The sequence below is a fragment of the Dromaius novaehollandiae genome, chromosome 11 (assembly GCF_036370855.1).
Source record: "Dromaius novaehollandiae isolate bDroNov1 chromosome 11, bDroNov1.hap1, whole genome shotgun sequence".
Taxonomy (NCBI): Eukaryota; Metazoa; Chordata; class Aves; order Casuariiformes; family Dromaiidae; genus Dromaius; species Dromaius novaehollandiae.
Window position 1 is genome coordinate 2,602,640 of NC_088108.1, and position 19,228 is coordinate 2,621,867.

Here is a 19,228-nt window from a genome sequence, read left to right on the forward strand (position 1 = left end):
AGATGTTTCACTGAGGATGCAGAGAGGTACCATCCGGGCAGAGCATACCCTCAAGTGCCCTGCTCCCTCTCCCATCCCTGCTTCCAATGATCAGGGGCCCTGGTCCTTTTCCCGGATCTGATGCTGAAGAAGCAACACTGAGCAGGGAGGGCATGATCTCCAAGAATCTTGGTTCTAGGCAGGTTATATTCCTCATGTCTTCATCAGCCTCTTCACCTTCCTGCTTTTGAGATGGTCTGATAAGCAGCTCTTCTGAGATCAGACAGCAGGAGGGAGGGGTTCTAGTTAAACTGCAATTCCCTTAACAGCCCACAGGCCAAGCAGTAGGGAACAGGGCTTATAAACGAGCATCTTGTGCTCCAAGTAGCAGTTTGGCAGATGACAGTAAGGAAGAAGGACTGATCTTTTGTGACAAGACCAGGAGGAAGCAAAAAATCATCATTTGTAGGAAGCAAAAGGATTGGGGGAACTGTAAATAACAAACAGCGCAGCTTATCAGTGCAGAGCGGTTGTGCTCACAGGGTGGACTTCAGCAGATCCACATCAAAGCCACCTATCTCCAAAGGATGAGCACAAACCAGTCCTGATGATTTGGGATTCATCCCTAGGCAGTAGTGCATCACACAGGCTTGGGGACAGTGCACGATTGGCTGAACATGAGCCAGGTGAGGTTGGTGGTGTTCCTTGTTACAAGCCCATTTCAGCAAGCATGGAGGCTAACCACCTGCCTTTTATTCTTCCGTCTGTAAGATATGAGAAGACATGGCTGTTTTTTGACTTGCTTTGATCTAATTAAGAGCACCCCATGCTCTCTTGGCATCAAAGGATGGGAACTTTGCTCCAGGGCAAAGCACTGTTTCCAAGAAAAGACCTGTGCCACGGTTGACAGCATGTGCCAGGGATGTTTTTGCTTTGCAGGGTTCACTGTGATGTGGACAGAAGTACTGTCTAACTGAGAAGCTCCAGCTGAACTTGGATGTAGGAGGAGGATGCGAGCTTATGGCATTAACATGCAGAATTTGGACTTCCTGATGAAAACAAGGGATGATTGAGACCAAGGAGGTGGAGGAAGGTAAAGCGCTCTATGTCAGGCTTGAAAAAGGTAAGGAACATACATATGGTTACTGCGGTTCAGCTGACAAGTGAATACCACCAAGCTGTGGTAACATGACTGTCTGCAACTGGGAAGTGCATCTGGAAGGCAAAACTAGGCTGGGGAACAGAGAAGAGTTTCTCCCAGAAAGCTAGACAGGGTGCAGGGGAGGGGCTAAACATCCTGAACTCTCCTCTCCTGAACTCAGGCAACTGTGGTGCCAGAAAGGAATGAAAAACATGCACAGGAAGCAGCTGGAACACTTTCCCCCCAAAGCATCTGCTTTTCATTCAGCACTGCACAGCCTCAAGGTCCTCCTGCATCTAGACTTTAACTCCCAGCTCTACCTCCCCTGCAACCAGGCTGAAACTTGCTCTAGGTGCGCACATATACGGCTTTTTCTGTTTGGATGTGACTAGCTGCCCCACTCTGTAGGAACTCCCTGTGCGGGCACATGTGTCTGAGGCTGATGACACCTGCAATCACATTCATCAAATGATTCATCTTGCATCGCAGCTGTTTATTTGCAGTGATGCCGTTTATTTGCAGTGATGCCATTTATTTACAAACCACATTTTACTTTAAAAAAACCCATCTTCTTAACGAGCAACAGAAGCATAACCCAAGTCACTACCAGACATACTGTGGGCAGCAGTCCTTGTGCTGGGAAGATTTCAATAAAAACTGGCTTTAATTTAGGCTGTCTGTGAGACAAGGTCTTAAAAGAGTTTGGGCATATGGCTCCTATTAAACTGGTCCATTCCCAAGGACTCGTCCTGTGCAGTACAAAGCGTGGCATACAGAGCAGACCAGACTTGGCAGAACAGTCCATTTGATCTGAGTCCCACTCGCTGCCTGTTGCTTTCCCAAGAGCCACCTAGATACGGCCAGGCAGAGGGTGGGGGCTTCCAGGTATCTGCTTGTTCTTACTGGCCATCTTTTCTGTAACTCCCTGCCTTCCTTGACAGGCTTCATGAGCTGGTGCTGGCAGAACAGATGAACAAAATTGCCAGAGCAGCTCAAAGTCCTCTTCCTTCCCCTCGGCTGTCTCCGAGCAGTTTTAATTCCAAAGCACTGACCACAAGCCACAAACCGGGAGATCCCAGAACTCCAAGACGTTCCTAATTTTGAGTGCTGCATAGTGACAGGAAGAGGGGATGATCATCTACTCCTCAAGCTGGTGTCACGATCAGCCTCCCGGTTCCTCTTTTTCTCCAGCACAATGGATTTCTAGAGCAGTGGCTGTCCCCAGGATGATGATCTGCTGAGCTGGCAGCAATATCTTTTTGACTTTTTGGAAGCCCCTTTCTCACGAAATGCTCTCAACCCTCCTGAGACAGTGAGCCCTGAAGCCTTTCCTCAAGGCACAGTGCAGATGTGTCCCCAGTGCTTTGTACAAATACATGTTCACTGGATACTGCCATTGGGCCAGCCTGTTCCACCACCTCTTGCAAACTCTGTGCGAGACAGTGAAAATAGATCCCCTGTAAAAATCTAATCAACTTCAACTGACTTTTAGCCCCTTTGTTCTTTGTTTCCTTTCTCAAAGTCAGTGGATGTGAAAGTCTTGGTAAGCATGTGACACATGGAGCTTATACACTTCCAGCCTGTCCTGAGAAGGTACATGGTACTTGGTGTAATACTATTATAAGCTAGGCACTTTTGCACTTAAAAAATAATGAAATAGAAACTCCTATTTTTCTCCTGCAAGGAGCTGGGACCTCTTTCTAATTTCCATACTTCCTCTAAACAGCAACATCCTTTAGGACTTGGACAGCCATCAAAATCAACAACAAGGTTTTCTTATACCCCTGGGCAAAGAAAGGAATAGATATGGCCCAAATTGTTTCAGTTAGGATCATGGGATAGTCCTGTATCTTTGGGAACTGCAGCAAGCAATGCAGGTTTAATTAACAGCTGCTGGGCCCAGTTAGTCCAAGATGAAGATGTGCTGCTTATAGAGATAGAACAGACTGAGATCCTTCAGCTTGGAAAGGAGATGGTGGTGGAAGTGTGGCATGGGTCTAGGAAATCACAGACTGGTACTGGGAAGGTGAATAGGAACTAGTTACTTCCTATATCTCACTACACAAGAACAAGATGACACCCAGTGAAATTACCCAGCACCAAGTTTTACACAAAAGAAAATACTTTTGTACACTCCAGGCACAACACTTGCTGCTACACAGTGTGTGAGCACCCAAAGTATAAATGAGTCTGGAACAGAAACAGAGGAATTAATGGAGGACAGGTTCCTTGGTGGATCTCCAACATGCATCCAACACCTCTCTCTGGCTTAGGAAGCTCCAAAACCTGCTGGGTAAAGATACCAGGCAAAGGATATGTAAATCTGTCCTCTGCTTTTTCCCCAAATCAGATGTTTTGTTTCTGTTAGAAATGTAGATTGACAGACACCTTTACTGTGCATTCACAGATACACTTACTTAGACTACCTTGCTATGGTGAGGTAGGTACCCCTCTGACTTTAGTAGCCACACTTGTGTCCACTGACATTTTTACTAAACACTGAGAAGTTAATAAGCACCAGGCCCCATGTTCCTTCCCTGCCCATGGACTGCCCTAACAGAGGAAAGGCAATGTCAGCTTTTGCTAAAAGAGACCCACAGCACTGAGAATCCCAGGTTAAGCAGGAGACATGAGTGGTCAAGCAAATGAGGTTCAGCTTTCCAGTCAGCAAGAAAGACTGCAATGAACTTTTCTAAAGTCCTCTCTGAAAGGAGCAGGAAGCCATCAGCCTTCCCCTGAACCAGCAGAGCTGGCTTGGGGTGGACAACTCACCTTTGATGGAATTGAGGATATCTTGAATTCTCTGTGGCTCATTGCGGTCTGGTCTGCAGCTTGGTGTGATCTCCAACACGTAATCAGGACCATACTCTGTGAAAAACTGCAGAAAGAGGAGAGGAGAGTCAAGAGAGGTCTCTGGCTGGCTGAGGCTGGAGGATGGCTCCCCACAGGTACCTGTTTGTAAAAGGTAAAACATATTTTCTCCTTCTGAGGGGGACATATAGTTCAACTACATCAAAGATGTGCTTCTGCAGTGCCTCTGCCTACCTGAAGTTAGCAACTGCTACTGATTCAAGCGCCTGGGAAGCAGAGCTCAGTGCTGCAGCCATGAGCAACATCATGACTGTCATCCTGTCTTGGCTGGGAAAGCCACTGACACCTATTATACACATGGTCACCTGCAAATCTGATCTTTTTACAAACAAAACTGAAATGCTGCCTATCAGATAGCCTTCTTCTTGGTTCCCCACACCACCTTGCATAGTCCAAGCACTGTGTTGGTACGACTCTGCCTTTCAGCACCTGGAAGATGTAAAATCAGTGCACTTCAACATTAATAATGTGTCTCTCCTGGCTGACTGCTAGAATTGTGCAGCTAAGTCTGAACTAGAAGATCCACGACACCTTTGCATGATCATGTAGAATCCTATAAATTATTGCTACCAGTCTTATTTCACAAGCACACAGCACTGAGCAAAGAAGCGGACATGCCAGGGTTAAATATTCAGCTGTAAAATTGCATTCAGACCTGCTGCCCCACACTTAGAGGTAAAAGGGAATCCTATGTATTCCGTTCAGTAATTCCATCCCTTGGAGAGCTAGTCCAGATTTAATTTATCAAAGGAAGGAAAACTCAAGGCATTGTAGTCCCCCAAGGTGATCCAGTGATGCACAGGGTTGGGGTTTTCTTTAAAGGTGACGTTGAAGGTGGCAGATATGGCAACACAAGACTGACATCTCTGCGCTGGCAGAGGTGATGAAAGCCTCTCCAAGTGGATCTCATACTGTGCCAGCACTGCCAAGGAAATGAAATGGCTCCTGAATGCTACAGGTTACAATCCAACATTTTAAAGCAAACCTGAAATCATGCTGGCTTTACCAGGCTGTGAATCAGTGTTAAGGAGGTGCTCTGTAAGCGGACCGGCTCTTTGTGCAGAGTGGGCAAGGCAGCAAGGCCAGGCCACGAAAATTGCTGCCTGCCCCTCTGCCTGCCAGACTTTTCTGTGGGACAACCTAATACCCTGTTGAAAAAGCAGCAAAAGGCAGATTTTTGACAGGTGCACAGGTTCATTTGCACAATGTTTGGTCACATTAACCCAGCCAGCTGATTAAAGAAATGTGCAGTATGGCCTTTTTAGTGAGTCATTAATTTGATCTATGCTTTCAATACTATCAGAATGAGATTCTGTCCATCTCCCAAACCCATGTGAGGCAGCAGGAAGCTGCATTACATTTTGATTGCTCTTTGCTGATTAAAGAATTACAGAGACTATTCAAATCAGAGACGGACCCAGGGCTACTCTGAATGGGAGGCTTACCCGGCTGTATCACACAGCACGGGAGCGCCCACTTAGCTAATTAGCGGACTAACTTACTTTCTTCCAAGCTTCTCCACAGGCAGCCCAGGGACTGACATATTTCTCAAGCAGACTGTTGTCACAGTTTTCTTAAAATAGCCACACATTTTCCTTTCTTCATTTCTGCCCATAAATCGCTTTGGGAAACGCTTGCTGAAATACTGACATCAGAGGAGAACACTGAACATTTTTCAACTTAAAAAGACTGAAAATGGCTACAGCAGAAGGAGCCAACATGTTTTTGGGGAAGTCCTCACTGAGAAGTAGAGCCCTAGTCTGCTTTCAGTTTGCCTATGTAGTGTGTGCAGGCGACAGCTACTCCAAGAGCATACAGGCTCTGCTGGCAAAGCGCACAGACTCTACAAACCAAATAAGCTGTCTTATTCGAAAGAAAAAAGGAAATACACACAAAATCTTGACTGCAGCTTTCGTGAGACAGCACGCTTAAAATGCAAAAGTTCCAGATCTAACGGTAACTGGTCTCAGCTGCACAAGCTGCTGGTTAGACAGGCAGTGGCACAGCAGACTTTGTGCCATCGGTCTAATACTTCCAACCTAGGCAATAATGAGGCATAGTTAATTTGGATTTGGAAGGCATCGTTTTGCATCTCCCTGTGATTTCAGTGGCATCGAGTTAAACAGAATACAAATACAGCTTCAAGCAATTGGCTTCCAAGATCTACATTAAAAGGAAAAAAGTACCTGGGGCTATACAGCTTTTACATTGATGTGGTTTATTGCAATTGAGAAGCTTTTGGTATCAAATAACTAATATCCTGTAGAGCAGCTACTTGTGCTGAGCTACCCAGCATGGATTGAAGGGTGCGGTCACGCAGAAGAGCTTGGGAAGCTGACTGGGTTTTACGCCATTCACCGCAAAGCAGGTCAGCAGGGGAAGTTTGGGCAATCTTGAAATGACTTATCCCAGGGCTTTGATGCACATGCTCTGAAGCAAACAGTTGCAGCTGCTTAACATGCTCCTGCCTCTCTGCCTGAGACTATTGTCCGCATGGCAGGAGAAGATACGTGCCCAATCACCCAGGTCACAGACCAAGCACAAGCTCAAGTGCGCTGAGAATCGGGTTGAGACACAAGCCTGCAGGGCACAGACACACAGGCAGGAGCCCCTGCCCACTTCTGCTGCCTTGCTCTGGTGGAAGAAGCTCTGCCCACGGGACAGGCAGGCAGCTGAGGACAGGACCACCTCTGACAGCTGCAGCCAGAGGTGCTGCTTGCTTCTGAGAAAGCACCAAGAAAAGTAATCCTCTTGGCCATGCATCAGTGGAGAAAAGCAACAAGCAGCACCTTGGATTTCACTTGTTTTGATCAGTCATAAGGACTCAAGAGTGGAAAATCCACCAAATCAAACCAGTAACTTTGATTCTCTTCGAGGTGGGAGGCTTAAGCCTTAATATTTCTGAAGCTACTGCAAAAGAGGTACAAGCACCTTGGATCCACTCCCTTGCAGCCTGAAGGGGATTCAAGAGGTGGTTTTCAGTGCTCCAGAAAAGACTCATTTTATTTCTTCATTTGGTAGAACAAAGAGGATATTACAAACAGAAAAGCTCACACTTCTGCAATGACAAAACCAGCTGCCTGTACTTCTTACCCAACCATGTACTTGTCGCAGGAGAGAATATATTATTTTCATTGCTGAGAAAATGTTGATTTTCAGAGATGAAAAACCAGTGCTGAGAGCCAAGACTGAAAAGGAAAGTTAAAAATCCCTGCCTGAATCAGCAGCTCACCTGGAAACTCACAACTTCTCCCTTCTAAAACTTACACAGCAAACTAGAGAATCAGAAGCATCTGATGTACAGTTCTAAAGCCCTGAACAGACCCGATGGACCTGAAGTTTAAACTAGTGGGATGCATCCCTGGGACTGCAGATGTCTTCCCTCCCACCAGCGGGGTGTCCCGGAGAAAGGAGCAATGTCCAGTGTAGCTGCAAGACTGCTGATTGCTTTGATGGTCCAAAAGAGGGTGGGAGTAATGGTTCAAGAGATGGAAATGTGGAGTGACTGCAGGGAAAAAAGTGTTGAAGGAAGAAACAAGTAGGCATAGAGGCCAGGAAAAGAGTGAGAAACAGAGGAAAGAAAAGGCAAAGAGAAGAAACAGAAAAAGGGTAGAAGTAATGTTTTTAAAGGGGAAGGGTATTTTCTTGTGAATAATGCCAGATCTGACAACTATGCCAATAGCAAAAAAAAATTAGCTATCATATAAAAGTCTAAATTATCTCCCTGATTTTAGTACCAACAGCTCACTGGTGTCAGTTGGATGCTGCTACAGTTGGACTATGACCCACTGCACTGTCAGCACTGGATGTTCAAAGAAATTCTGCATTGGTCCTTCCAGATACTGTAAGAGTATTTAAACACCATTATACTGCTGCTCAGTCAAATGCTTTCCGGATCTCCAGACCACAGTTGTCCTGTTTCCAAGCCCTTCTCCACAAAATCATGAATTAAAAAGGAACCACCTCAAACCCCTCAAGTTTCCCATTCCTGAATATTGACTTTCTCTCATAGTAACTTAATTCCAGGATCTGGACTTGTTAAAAAAAAAAATCCCCAAACTTCTCAATGCTGCAAGAATAGCAAAGTGCTGAATATAACCATGTGGAATTTGGCCTCTTGTCACTGAAAAGACATGCTAAACCTGGCTGACGGGGAGAGAAATACACTGAGAGCAAAACAACCTCACTACTTCACGGCAATGTGCTTCAGCAGTGCTCTGTTCCAGGCCATGAACTCGAAACAGCTTCCTTCGAAAGGCCAGCCGAGCTCTGGGTTTGTATAGCAGGAAAGCGGTGCCTGGATTGCGTTCAAGCTGACCACATTCAGGAACTTGGTGCCGAATGCAAAAAGCTGCCCAGTCTGACAGCTCAATTTCCAGGTTTCATGTTAATCAGAATAGGAATTCCTATTTAAAGCAAGGAAAATAAGAAATCAGGAAGTACCAACCTTTGTTTCTGTGCATAGGTGTTGACAAGCTATTAAATCATTAGTGGTTCCTTGCCAGAAGCAGCAGAATAAACCTGGGAATCTGACAAATGGACATCAGCTCTGTGTGCACACAAACACATACGTACATATACACACAGAAAGTACATACTGTTTCCCTTCAGGTTATCTCATAGCTGTGTAAATATTTCATCTGACATGCCCATTAGACTCCCAGCCAATTTCCCACCATCATGACTTATTTTTTTTCAAATCAGCTTCCACCAGTTTACCCTATATATGCTAACCTGCCCCTACAGCACAATGCAGGCAGCCTGGATTATCTCAGAGAAAGATAACAGAGGGCAAAAATGTACAGCTCAGGACTCCCAAAACATGCAAAACCAGTCAGCTGTAGCTACTCTGGGATTTTCTCTCTGGAAGCTCTGCCAGATTCATGCAAGATGATAACCCCTTATTCTCAATTGCAGAACAGCAAGAAACAGGCAGCCCCTCAAAGCGCTAGTGTGGAACTTGCACTAACTGTAAGGTGAGGAACTACATTATCTTCAGCTAGTATCTTCTAAGAAAAAAAGAAAAAAAAGCCTGCTCTGAGTACAGTAAGCCAAGGAGGGACAGAAGGGAAGAGAAGGGTTTCCATCAGAGTGAAGGGCCGCACTTGCTAGAGTTAAACAAATACATAGTAAGACATAGTCTTCCCTCAGAGACCTAAGGTCTATGAGGTCTAAACTAACTACTTAATGCAGACAAAAAAGCTGAGGGGAATATCACGTTGGAAAGTGTCTCATCCAGGCACTGCAATAAGGCAATGGCAAAGCACTGCCTAGTTCCTGACTCCCCTCTATCATGCTCTGAGGCAAGACGAATCTAGAAAAAGATGAAGTGCATTTTAAATCAAGTAAATGGCAGAACAAGATGGGCTAGGGCTCCCAAGGATGATGTACAAGCATTACTCCAAACTCTTCATCCTCAAAAGCATACATTTGTGATCACCCATCTTACTGCTCTTTATTTACTTCTATGACAACTGTGATCAGCAAAAAACAGTCTCCCAGATAGCCTTGTTGTAATGCAGAGCCATGAAGAGAAGCAAGAGTGCAAAATTCCTACATTATTTTAGCTGTCAATTCCCAAGCTGGCTCATCCCCTTCCAAGGGGTGATTTGACTTTAACAACAAGCTCAGGTCCCCTTGCAAGAAGTGGAGGCGCAGAAGACCTGCAAGTTACTTCCCTGAGGGCTCAGAGGGATGGCAGTGTGCATTCACATCTGTACATGAAGCATCTGGCAGAGAAATCCTACTATACTGGCCACCCATTTCCACCCCATCCATCAGCAAACCTGTCCAATTGCTTGGAACCTCTTCCCGGGACAAAAATAGAGAATGGGAGCTTCATCCTAACTTTGTCCCAGCCCTCCACAAGTCAAGGGCCATCTTGCAGATGCAGAGTGGGATAAAGCATGCCTTTGTTTTCACTTGGCCTTCCTGGCTCATGCTGTGGCTTTTTAAACAGTGATTGAACACAGTACTTTAGAATAGGGCACCTAAACACCATTCAGGTTAGAGGCACTTCTCCAAAGCACCCTGTCATAAAATGTGCTTATTCACAACAGAGCTGGGCAACCTTCTTTGGCCTGGGACGAGCAGGGGCGGCTTTGAAATTCAGAATCAGTCAGATTCTCATTCAAGGCACACGTGCTTTCCTGTGGAGCAGCAGCAGCTGCGCAGCCTGAATTCAGGCAGCATCATACAGGCACGTGCTGGGAAGAGAGTGGGACAAAATGCTTGGCAGTCTTATGCACATGTGAGCCAAGTCTTGAAGTACCTCTCTCCATGCTTCAAATGAGGTCAAACAGAGAGCACACAGCCATGCCCCCCACCCAAGCTGAAATGCAGCCTGGCGGAATGAGGGCCCTGGCCACACTGCATAATGTGCAGAAACCCTTGCGGGAAAGGGGAGGACACCTGCATCTTGGGCATCGAGTTGCTGGATGGAGTCCACCTGCTCCAAACAGCAACCCACCGAACACCTGGACAGGCATTCCCATGGCATCTCAGAGTTAAAAGATCCAAACCAAACCTCCAAACTTCTCATCTGGAAATCAAGCGTGTGGGGTCACATGCTGCCACGCAGCTCTTCATTGTGAAGGGGCAGGAAAACACTGACGCAACAAACCAGGCTGTGGCTATGTTATTCTGCCCTTAAACAGCATAGAGGTCTCAAGAAGCCAGGCCTGAGCTTTTCTTCCCATTAGCATCTGCAAAGGGAACTCCCCTCCCTGTCAGAATAACCTGATCACCAGACCTGTGCACCTGCATCAGTGCTTCTTGTAGGTGCCTTATTATAGGGGAATCTCCCTCTCCTAAGGACATGTGTGTGTGCTGTTGCATGTCAACATTTCTGACCAAGCTGTGTCCCAAAAGACAGGGTTCAGTAGCATGCTTCCAGGAGAGATTAGCACCAGTACGTACTTTCCAGCTTCCATCAGAAACCAGACCATGCTGCTTTCTCGTTTCAGTGCTCCTGGGAAGCAAGAAGTCCCCAGTCGTGGAGGAACACTCTTTTCTGATGGAGAATGACAGCACAAATAGCATCAATACAAGCTGTCTCACACTGGCCCCAGCACAGGTCTTGCACACGCACCCAACAGTGAGTGGCTAGTAGATCTTGAACTTGTGCTCTGATGTATGGCAGGACCTGTGCAACCCCCTTGCCAGAAGACTGAGCAATGTGCTGAACAGTCAAACCCCAAGAAGCCCTGAGGTGGGGTACCCACAGGTGGCAGGGACTCTCCCATGAGTTCCATCAACCAGCAGGGATTTCCACGGCAGGGTTGATGAGGCTGGGAAGGAGGCAAGGACAGGCTGGGACACTTCCCACACCTTCATCACTGCCTGGAACCAGGAAACATAAAAGGCAGAGCAGTCACAATGAAGGAGAGGAGGCAGGTGTAACACAAGTGAACTTCCTCACACCATGGGTGCAAGTGCCAAAATGATCAGGGGCATTTCTTGGCCTCCACTACCCCTACACTTGCTTCCTTTGGCATGAAGACACTACTCACATAGATTAATATATCCAAAGGTAGGAATACCACAGAGGTGAAGACCAAAGTTGCTAAGACTGGAGTTGGTAAGGACAGACACACTGACCCTCGCATCCTCTGAGCTTAAGGGACAGAAAGGGACCTTTCCTTGCCAGCTGCAATGGAGAGGTGTGCAAGCTGATTTTGAAGCCTGACCAAGAAAAACTGTCCTCCCTTAACTGCTCAGGCTGTACATGCCTTCTGCAAATGAGCAAGCAACAGCATTTTCTCAGCTGGCCCCTACTGGTCCCAGGCTCTAACCGTCACATCCAACACAAAGACCAGCCTTTTCACAGCTTCACTCATTTATCAGCCTCAGCTATTAATTTCCCGCTGACAGGTAAACAGCTCCAGTTGGCAAGGTTTGCAGTTGACTGTTCTTCCTCCATGAATGACAGGCGGATGCATTGGTTCCTGCATTAGCTGAGAGGCTGCAAAACAATGACTGGGAAATAATGCGGAGCTGTTTCCTATCATAAACTTTAGGCTCTGAGGAGGCAAACAAAGCAGCTGCCTGACAGCGTGTTTGTGTTGGCCTGCAAAGCAGGCAGCGTGCAGCTCTCTGACTGCTGGGCCTTCAGGATGATGCACTTTAAGGCACAAGAAACGTAAAACCTCCAGAAGAATCTTCACTCCCACTGCTCCACATGGGTTTGTGTTTGAAGATGGTGGAATCTGGAGCATCTTAGAAGAGGATCAGCATTTTTAAGACTATCTGTGAAAGGCTGAAGCTGCCACAGGCACAAGAGGCACTGTGTCGCTGTGCTGTAGGGCCACCTCCATCACAGGGTAATTTACTGCACTGCTCGTCTTCCCAAAGCTGAAGGAGAAGGAAAGAATTTGCCCTTTGCAGGCTGGGGATGATGTTTCCTGACATTTATTAGATAGCTGGAAATAAAAGTTTTGGCACTTGGCTAAGCCTGGAATTAGCAGCATCTTCGATACCCTAGGGAGTCTTCTATTTCTTGAGAAAGCACAGTGATGCCCAGAAGCACCACCAAGGGCTGGCAACACTCCCATCACCAGTGCACAAGGCTGGCTGGCAAAGCCACTCCACACCCAAGCTCTAGTCCCTCTCCTCAAGCCTGCCATGCAGATGGAAACAGTATCTTTCTTTTCATGGTATTTTCAGGTCACAGTATATACAACAATTGCTCAAACACAATTTAGGCCCCAAAGTTGGCCAATCTAATGTTATGTCAGTTTGAACCAGTCCATACAAATCCATGCGGACAAACCTAAATCTACATATATTTCTTATAATGAGTCTGGGTTTGTCTCAAAGAGACAGTTCCCCCCCCCCCGCCCCTCCAACCTGATTAAAGGCAAGTCTTCTACCTTGACTCAAAGAGAAGCCTTTCAGGCCAGAGCACTTGAACCGTCTCCTCATTTCTACAGTAGTGCACAGAACAGGGCAGAAAGGCTCACGTTAGGGTGACAGGCTCCATCGGAGCTCTCAAGTAACTCAAGAGCCATCATTATGGCTGAATTCACTCATTTGGATCAACACTCAAGGTTGAGCACCTCCACCACTTAGCATGAGGATGTGATCAGATGTGACTGTTTGCTCGCAGACTGCACTTGCTCTTCCTAGTCCTGAAAGCTTTGGGGGCACATCCCAGGACCTTGGCTAAGCTAGGCTTTCCTAGTGAGCAGTAGAAGAAATTGTCTCTAGGCAAACAGAGGGAATTGTGAGAAGACCTTGGAGGACCCTGGCAACAAGAGTTATTGGCTTGAGTAAAGCAGCCACCAGGCTGCAGCTTCAGTTGATCCAGCTAGTTCAAGCTGAAAACCCAAAAGAGCGTGATCAGGAAGTCCGGTCTGTGTGGAGAAGAGCCAGCTTGGGGACAGCATCCAAATTAAAAGGCAATGTTAACGGCAGCGAAGACTACTGACTGCTAGGGATAAACTGCGGCTTCTGATCTTGCAGAAAACTGGACAAACAGTAAGAAGGATGTCAGCTTAGCTGCAGATTGCCTGCAGCTGTCAGACTGTACCAAGGTTCCTGCCTCCCTGCCCATGGCAGTGTCTCAGTGTTTAAAAGGAACTTCCACTACTTAAGTACCTAAACTTAGACTGAATCAAGAGGGGATATTGTAGCTGAGCTTCTACAGAGCTTTCCATTCTTGGAAAACACAATTGCTCTCTTCTCCAGCCTTCCAGGATATGGGGTGGTCTTTGGAAGCCACATCAAAGAAGGTGTTTATTGCTGCTGTAATCTTTCTGCCAGACACCCTCAGCCAAACCCAGGACCGAATAACCAGAAACGGTTGCATCTGTCTCTACTTCAGAGTGGAGATAACAGCAACCCCAGCGTGGACATCACCAGCACACTTCTGTGATGCAGCCCTTCTCCTAACAGAAATTCAGGCACAGACCTAACCCACTGTCAAGCAATTGAGTGTGAATCAGCTGGAGAAATTACTCATGGTCTTGCTGCACAGCTGCACTGCTTCCCATTTTACTCAAAAGTATGAAAACAAATTAAGCTATAAACTCGAAGATGCAGTTTCCAACTAAAATGAGAGAGGGCCAGAAAGGTTTTACTAGAGGAGAAAGGATGGCAAGAACCAAATGCATACACTGCAAAAGGAGCTGCTGGAGTCTCAAACTGCAAGACCTGAGTCCTGAGTGCTAGGTAGGTGCAATCTGATCTGATGGCACTGGGAATACTGGGACAAAACCAAACTGAGGGAACTAACCAAAAAATCTGAGCACTTCCTGTTATGGAAATATTTTTGAAAGTGGAATTTTCCTAAAGGAAGTGGTGGAAGCCCAACTGCTTCCATTATCTAAACCCAGATAAAGCCCTAGAGCATAAACAAAAGGGAATGTTCAGCATTGGGTGCCAGTCTACTTTAGAGGGGGAGCTTTGGTATCTTTAAGCAATTATTTTTTCCATGTCTAGTTTTCATGAGCCTGGTATTTTTTTTAATTCATTTATTTTTAAAATAGAAGTCCTGGTAACTGTTACCCACCCAACACATATCATTACGGGTATCTTTAAGCAATCCCTCCACAAAATATATTTTTTCTCAATGCAGTAAAGCTTACATGCTGTAATACACAGGATGGATAGAACTGGCAGAAATAACGAGTTCCTCAATGTTGAATTGTATTCAGCAGGCAGAAAGCTCAGAAGATGCAGGCTGACACTGCTGCATGTATGTAAAATCCATTCATAACATTGGTACAGTTATCTTCATCACCTGAAATCTCAGTGCTGCAGACACTATTATTCCATTGGACCGGTCATCCTCATTCATTGGGGTGGATCAGCCTGCTCCAGGTAGCTCAAGGTGATGTGGCAAAGAGCGGTCCTGTGTAATGCCCCACTTCATCTACTGTTTTCACCATCAGAGTTTCCATGTGTTTCACAAAACATGGCTTATCCAACAGGAATAGGATACGGCACTGTCCCCAGGTCACAGGAGGGATCTAAGGCATGCAGCCATCAACATCCAAAGAATCCATTATCTTTGTTGTCCACTGGTAGTTTGCAGGGCTTTGTTTATGGACTTTTAATGAGGAATGGGGGGGATCAAAGCCCCCACCTTTCGCGCTACCCCATGCGGGTTGCATACTGGATCACGTCACGGCATACAACCAGGCATCCCCACCTCGCTCCCCACCAAGGTCTCAGCCAATTCAGCCCTGAGAAGCACTAGGCGGTGAGCAAGGAATTACAGACACCTAAAGGACAGTCTCAAACATACTGCCCCGGAGAAGTGTGACTTTCCCCCTTGCCTGTGCCTGGCATTCCAGTGTCTGCTAGGCAGGTCCCATAAAGCATACTGTGCATACGCAGTCACTAGCCTTGCATTTCTTTTTGCCTGGGGTCTAACTTGATTAGGACAGATTTGGAGGAGTGTTGAGCATCCAGGACTGGCTTAAACATCTAAGTATTGTAATAACGTTGAATCCTCTCACAAACCAAGCCCTGCACATTACCAATGAGACAACAAAGATAATGGATGCGTGACCATGTGCCTTAGATCCCATCTGCAAAATGAGGACAACGCCATATCCTATTCCTGTTGAATAAGCCATGTTTTGCGAAACACCTGGAAACGCCGACAGGGAAAACCCTGGGATAAGCATTCATAACAAATTAAGAAGTAAAGTAGTGGGCTCAAAGAAAACAGGGAGATTCTCCACCGAGTGCACAGTTAAGCTGTGGAATGCCTTGCCAAAGGACACAGTGGTTACTAAAAGTCTGCATTCAAACAAACAACTGGACAGAATCACAGAAGAAATGCCAGGAAGAGCTTTTAGATACAGAGACAGTAGGATATTTCTTGGCCATAAATCAGTGAAAGCTGTAAGAGTATCCTGCAAAACTCTGTTTGCGCTGCTGTTTATACTTGTCCCTATGTGTCTGCTATTGGCCACTGTGGCAGAGAGGAGATTAAACTAACACTTTTCTCGACAGTACTGCTCACTTGACATGGCGAAGGAGGCACAGTCCTCCCCACCACATTCCCATACTATTTAAGAGCATCACAATGAACCAGGTGAGCAAAGTCAGTGAGCAAGAGAAATGCATGCAGTGAACCTGAGTGTGCAACAACCACTGCTTGCAGCGCGTGCAAAAAAATCGCAGATGCAGTTTAGGAAGAAAGCTCACTCAGGCTGGGAAGGGGAAATGGCCTTCACCGCAGAGGGCTCCACTCCACTTCCCAGTTCTCTTCAGTTTTGCTGAAGCGCTTGTGCTTTTGGAGAAGTGCAGTCTGCTGGGCCAGACGCCTAGCTCACCAGCAGCCGAGCAGCCAGGGGAACGCATCTCAACGCACAGACCAGGAACGAGAGGGCTACACTTACAATCAGGGCTTTGTGATTGTGCTTTTTTTTCCTTTTTTTTTTGTCCTAAATGCAAATCATCCTCTACCCTGCCCGGAGCCCCTCACATTCTCTTGGAAAGGCCTGGCCTCCTGCTTGCTCACTTCTGGGGAGCGAGGAGAGGGGTGGAGGTTATTCAGCAGGTACAAAGTGCTTTTTGTTCCCCGAACAGGGCTGAGCCGCTGCTGCTCTTGCTTCTAACCCTCCTGGGGTCCTTTGGAGAAGGGGCAGTTCAGGAACGTGACTGTGTTCAGTTTGTGGTATCTTAGCAGGGCCACAGCTTGCCTCTTTGATCTCTGCTCATGAAAAGAGCATAAAAAGATTGAATTCAAGAGTGAAGACCTATACAAACTAGCCCAGGGGGACTCTGTTTGCCCCAGGACCTCCTCCCACAGCAGCAGTGCCTTGTATAATCACCACCCCCTGTGCTGGCCACTGGCTGGTGGTCCCTTTCATTTAGATGCTAACATCTTCCTTCCCCCAAAGCATCACACTCGAAAAGCACCCTGCAAGCACTCTTTCGTGGCCCCAAATACTGAACATGCTGCAGGCTTGCTGCTGCCTGGACACGTGCAGTTGGTAGCTAACACAAAACATTTGATTGCTGTGAACGCAGCCAGAGCACACGATCACATGGAGCTGAAATCTCCCCAGATGGGTGCAAAGTGGAGCTACTTTTAACTCTTTTCTGGTAAACAACCTTCAAGAGGACAGTTTGAAGTAGCACATCAGCCACAAGGCCGCGGCCCATCAGGCCACCTTGCTTACACTGCACACCCTCAGAGCAACGATACTCAGCTCTCTGGATCTTCCTCATTTGGAAAATCCCAGAACACCAAATCTTCCAAAAAGATCCCAGAATCACTCCTAAAAGGGTTTTGTTATGGTTTATTCTTACAACCTCAGCTATAACACTTATTACTTTTACTTTTCCTCTTCTGTTTCTCTGTGGGTGTGAGTATGTGGATTCATACCTCTCTGCAGCTGTTTCTAGTCCTACCTCCCTGCATCTTATGAACTATCAAGGTCCACAAAGATGCCCAAGGATATCGGCATCATGCTCTGAGATTCTTCCCTCCCTGACCTCCTTTCTCCATTCCTGCTGGAGTCCATTAATGTTACCATCCCTGGCTTGTGAGCTTTTTGGGGGCAACTAAACAAGGAGAGTGAGATGTTAGAAAAGGTTCCTCAATTGTCTTATCCACCACTCCCAAGACGACAGAGCACAATCACAAAAAAGCACTGTGGATCAGTAAAACCGTTCAAAGCATACGTGCTCCATCTGCATTTGGACAGCAGACAATCAGATGCCAACTCAGTACTGCGTGCTGCAGTGCACCGTGTTTATCATCAGGCTTTGTTTAGTAACATGAGAGCAAATGCAAGCTGATTTACCTCATGGCTGTCGGGCAAGGCTTCCCAAGCCCAGGGCAAGCTGCCAATATAACCCTTCAACGGGCAAAGTTCAGATATCTCGGTTTCAATGCAAATGACCTTGCAGCATCCAATATGAAAACATTAGAGGGACCTTTACTCCTGGCTAAGTAAATATTATGTTCAGCATTATGAAATGATCCAATTTAGGAGGAGAGAGGGGGCAGATAACTGCATCAGAGTTATATTAAAGAAAACAAACACAATCCTTCAATGATCTTCTCAAGACAGTTCATTTCAGAAATTGTTGATCTTGGTTCTAGTTCAAGGGCTAAAACACAGACCATCTCTGATGGGAAGAGGCGAGAAAACAGATTTAAAACTGATAAAAGAAATCCTTTGAAAAACTATAAGCCTTGGCCTGTGGCTCTGGGCTTCAGGATACTTGTTGATACAAACTGCTTAATACATTTCAAAACAGGATTATACATTTATATGAAAAATAGCATCCAGAGCTGTCAGTGAGGCTAGAAATGAGGTTCTCGGTCTCCTGCCAGAGAACATGAGCCAATGACCAGCTGGCGAAGACAAAAATTTCACACCCATCCTAGGATACATACCTTCCTTACTGTGAAGCAAGGCCACAATGGCTGCTTGCAGACAAAGATATGAGTGTGGTAACTGGCTCTTGCCTTGTTCCAGTACTGAGGACCTGTGCAAGCCACAGGCAGCTGCAAGGTATTCCACACACATGTACTATAGCCCAAAATCTCACCTTCAGCTGCAAACCAGTACCAACTCCCGGGAGGCTCGGTAGCAGATAATAATGGAACATACCCGTCCACAAGGAACACTCTTCCCAGTGCCTTTTAATTAGCAACTCATCAATGCCTCAAAGCCAGGGAGTGTATATCCATTTGTTCTACTACATAAGGAGCTGAGGCAGAGTTGTAACAGCAGGTTCATTACTGTGACTGCCTAAGAACAATAAATGCACTACGCTCTGAGACATTTCTCATCATGTGCCTCTGTCTTCACCCCATTTTTTTCTCCCTCTTTATGTGGAAGATCACCCAAAGCCTGCAGCTGTATCTTCCTGGGATGGAAGAGTCTAAGACTAAACCTGTGCTCCCAAGTGACAGCAGAGCACAGGTTTCCACAGAGGCCTTTGGGAGCTCTGTTCACATGGCCATTGCCACAGAACCGGTCAGAGGAGTATGCTAGTGCGCCCCAAAGGCCAACAACCCCTGCGACACCTCAGGTCATGTTTTGGGGTACTTTACCTTGTACTGCTCAAAAAGAACGTCATTGCTCCTGTTTGGTAAAGGAGTGGCCTCATCTTTGGGTATCTGAACCCCACTGCATTTTGCTTACCCACTTTTTCCAAGCCACGGGAGATGCGGAGATTCCCCACTACAGGGCCTCGTGGCAAGCTGCTGCTCCTTACTTACTGACATGAGTATCACCATCTTTTAGCTGATATCTGATGCGG

The 19,228-nt window shown here is 46.5% G+C and overlaps 1 protein-coding gene across 6 annotated transcripts in view; it reads right to left on the reverse strand.

Moving 5' to 3' along the window:
• The window catches only part of HDAC8 (histone deacetylase 8), a 53,279-nt gene that overhangs the window by 4,926 nt on the left and 29,125 nt on the right, over positions 1-19,228 (reverse strand). For 3 of the 6 annotated variants that reach the window (XM_064518001.1, XM_064518006.1, XM_064518002.1), the window contains 2 exons: positions 3,893-3,998; positions 1,611-2,550 (listed from right to left, as the gene is read on the reverse strand). In XM_064518001.1, the coding sequence (XP_064374071.1) occupies positions 2,501-2,550; positions 3,893-3,998 (156 nt within the window). In that variant the 3' untranslated portion in view covers positions 1,611-2,500. The other 3 variants (XM_064518003.1, XM_064518005.1, XM_064518004.1) reach the window with 2 other exon arrangements.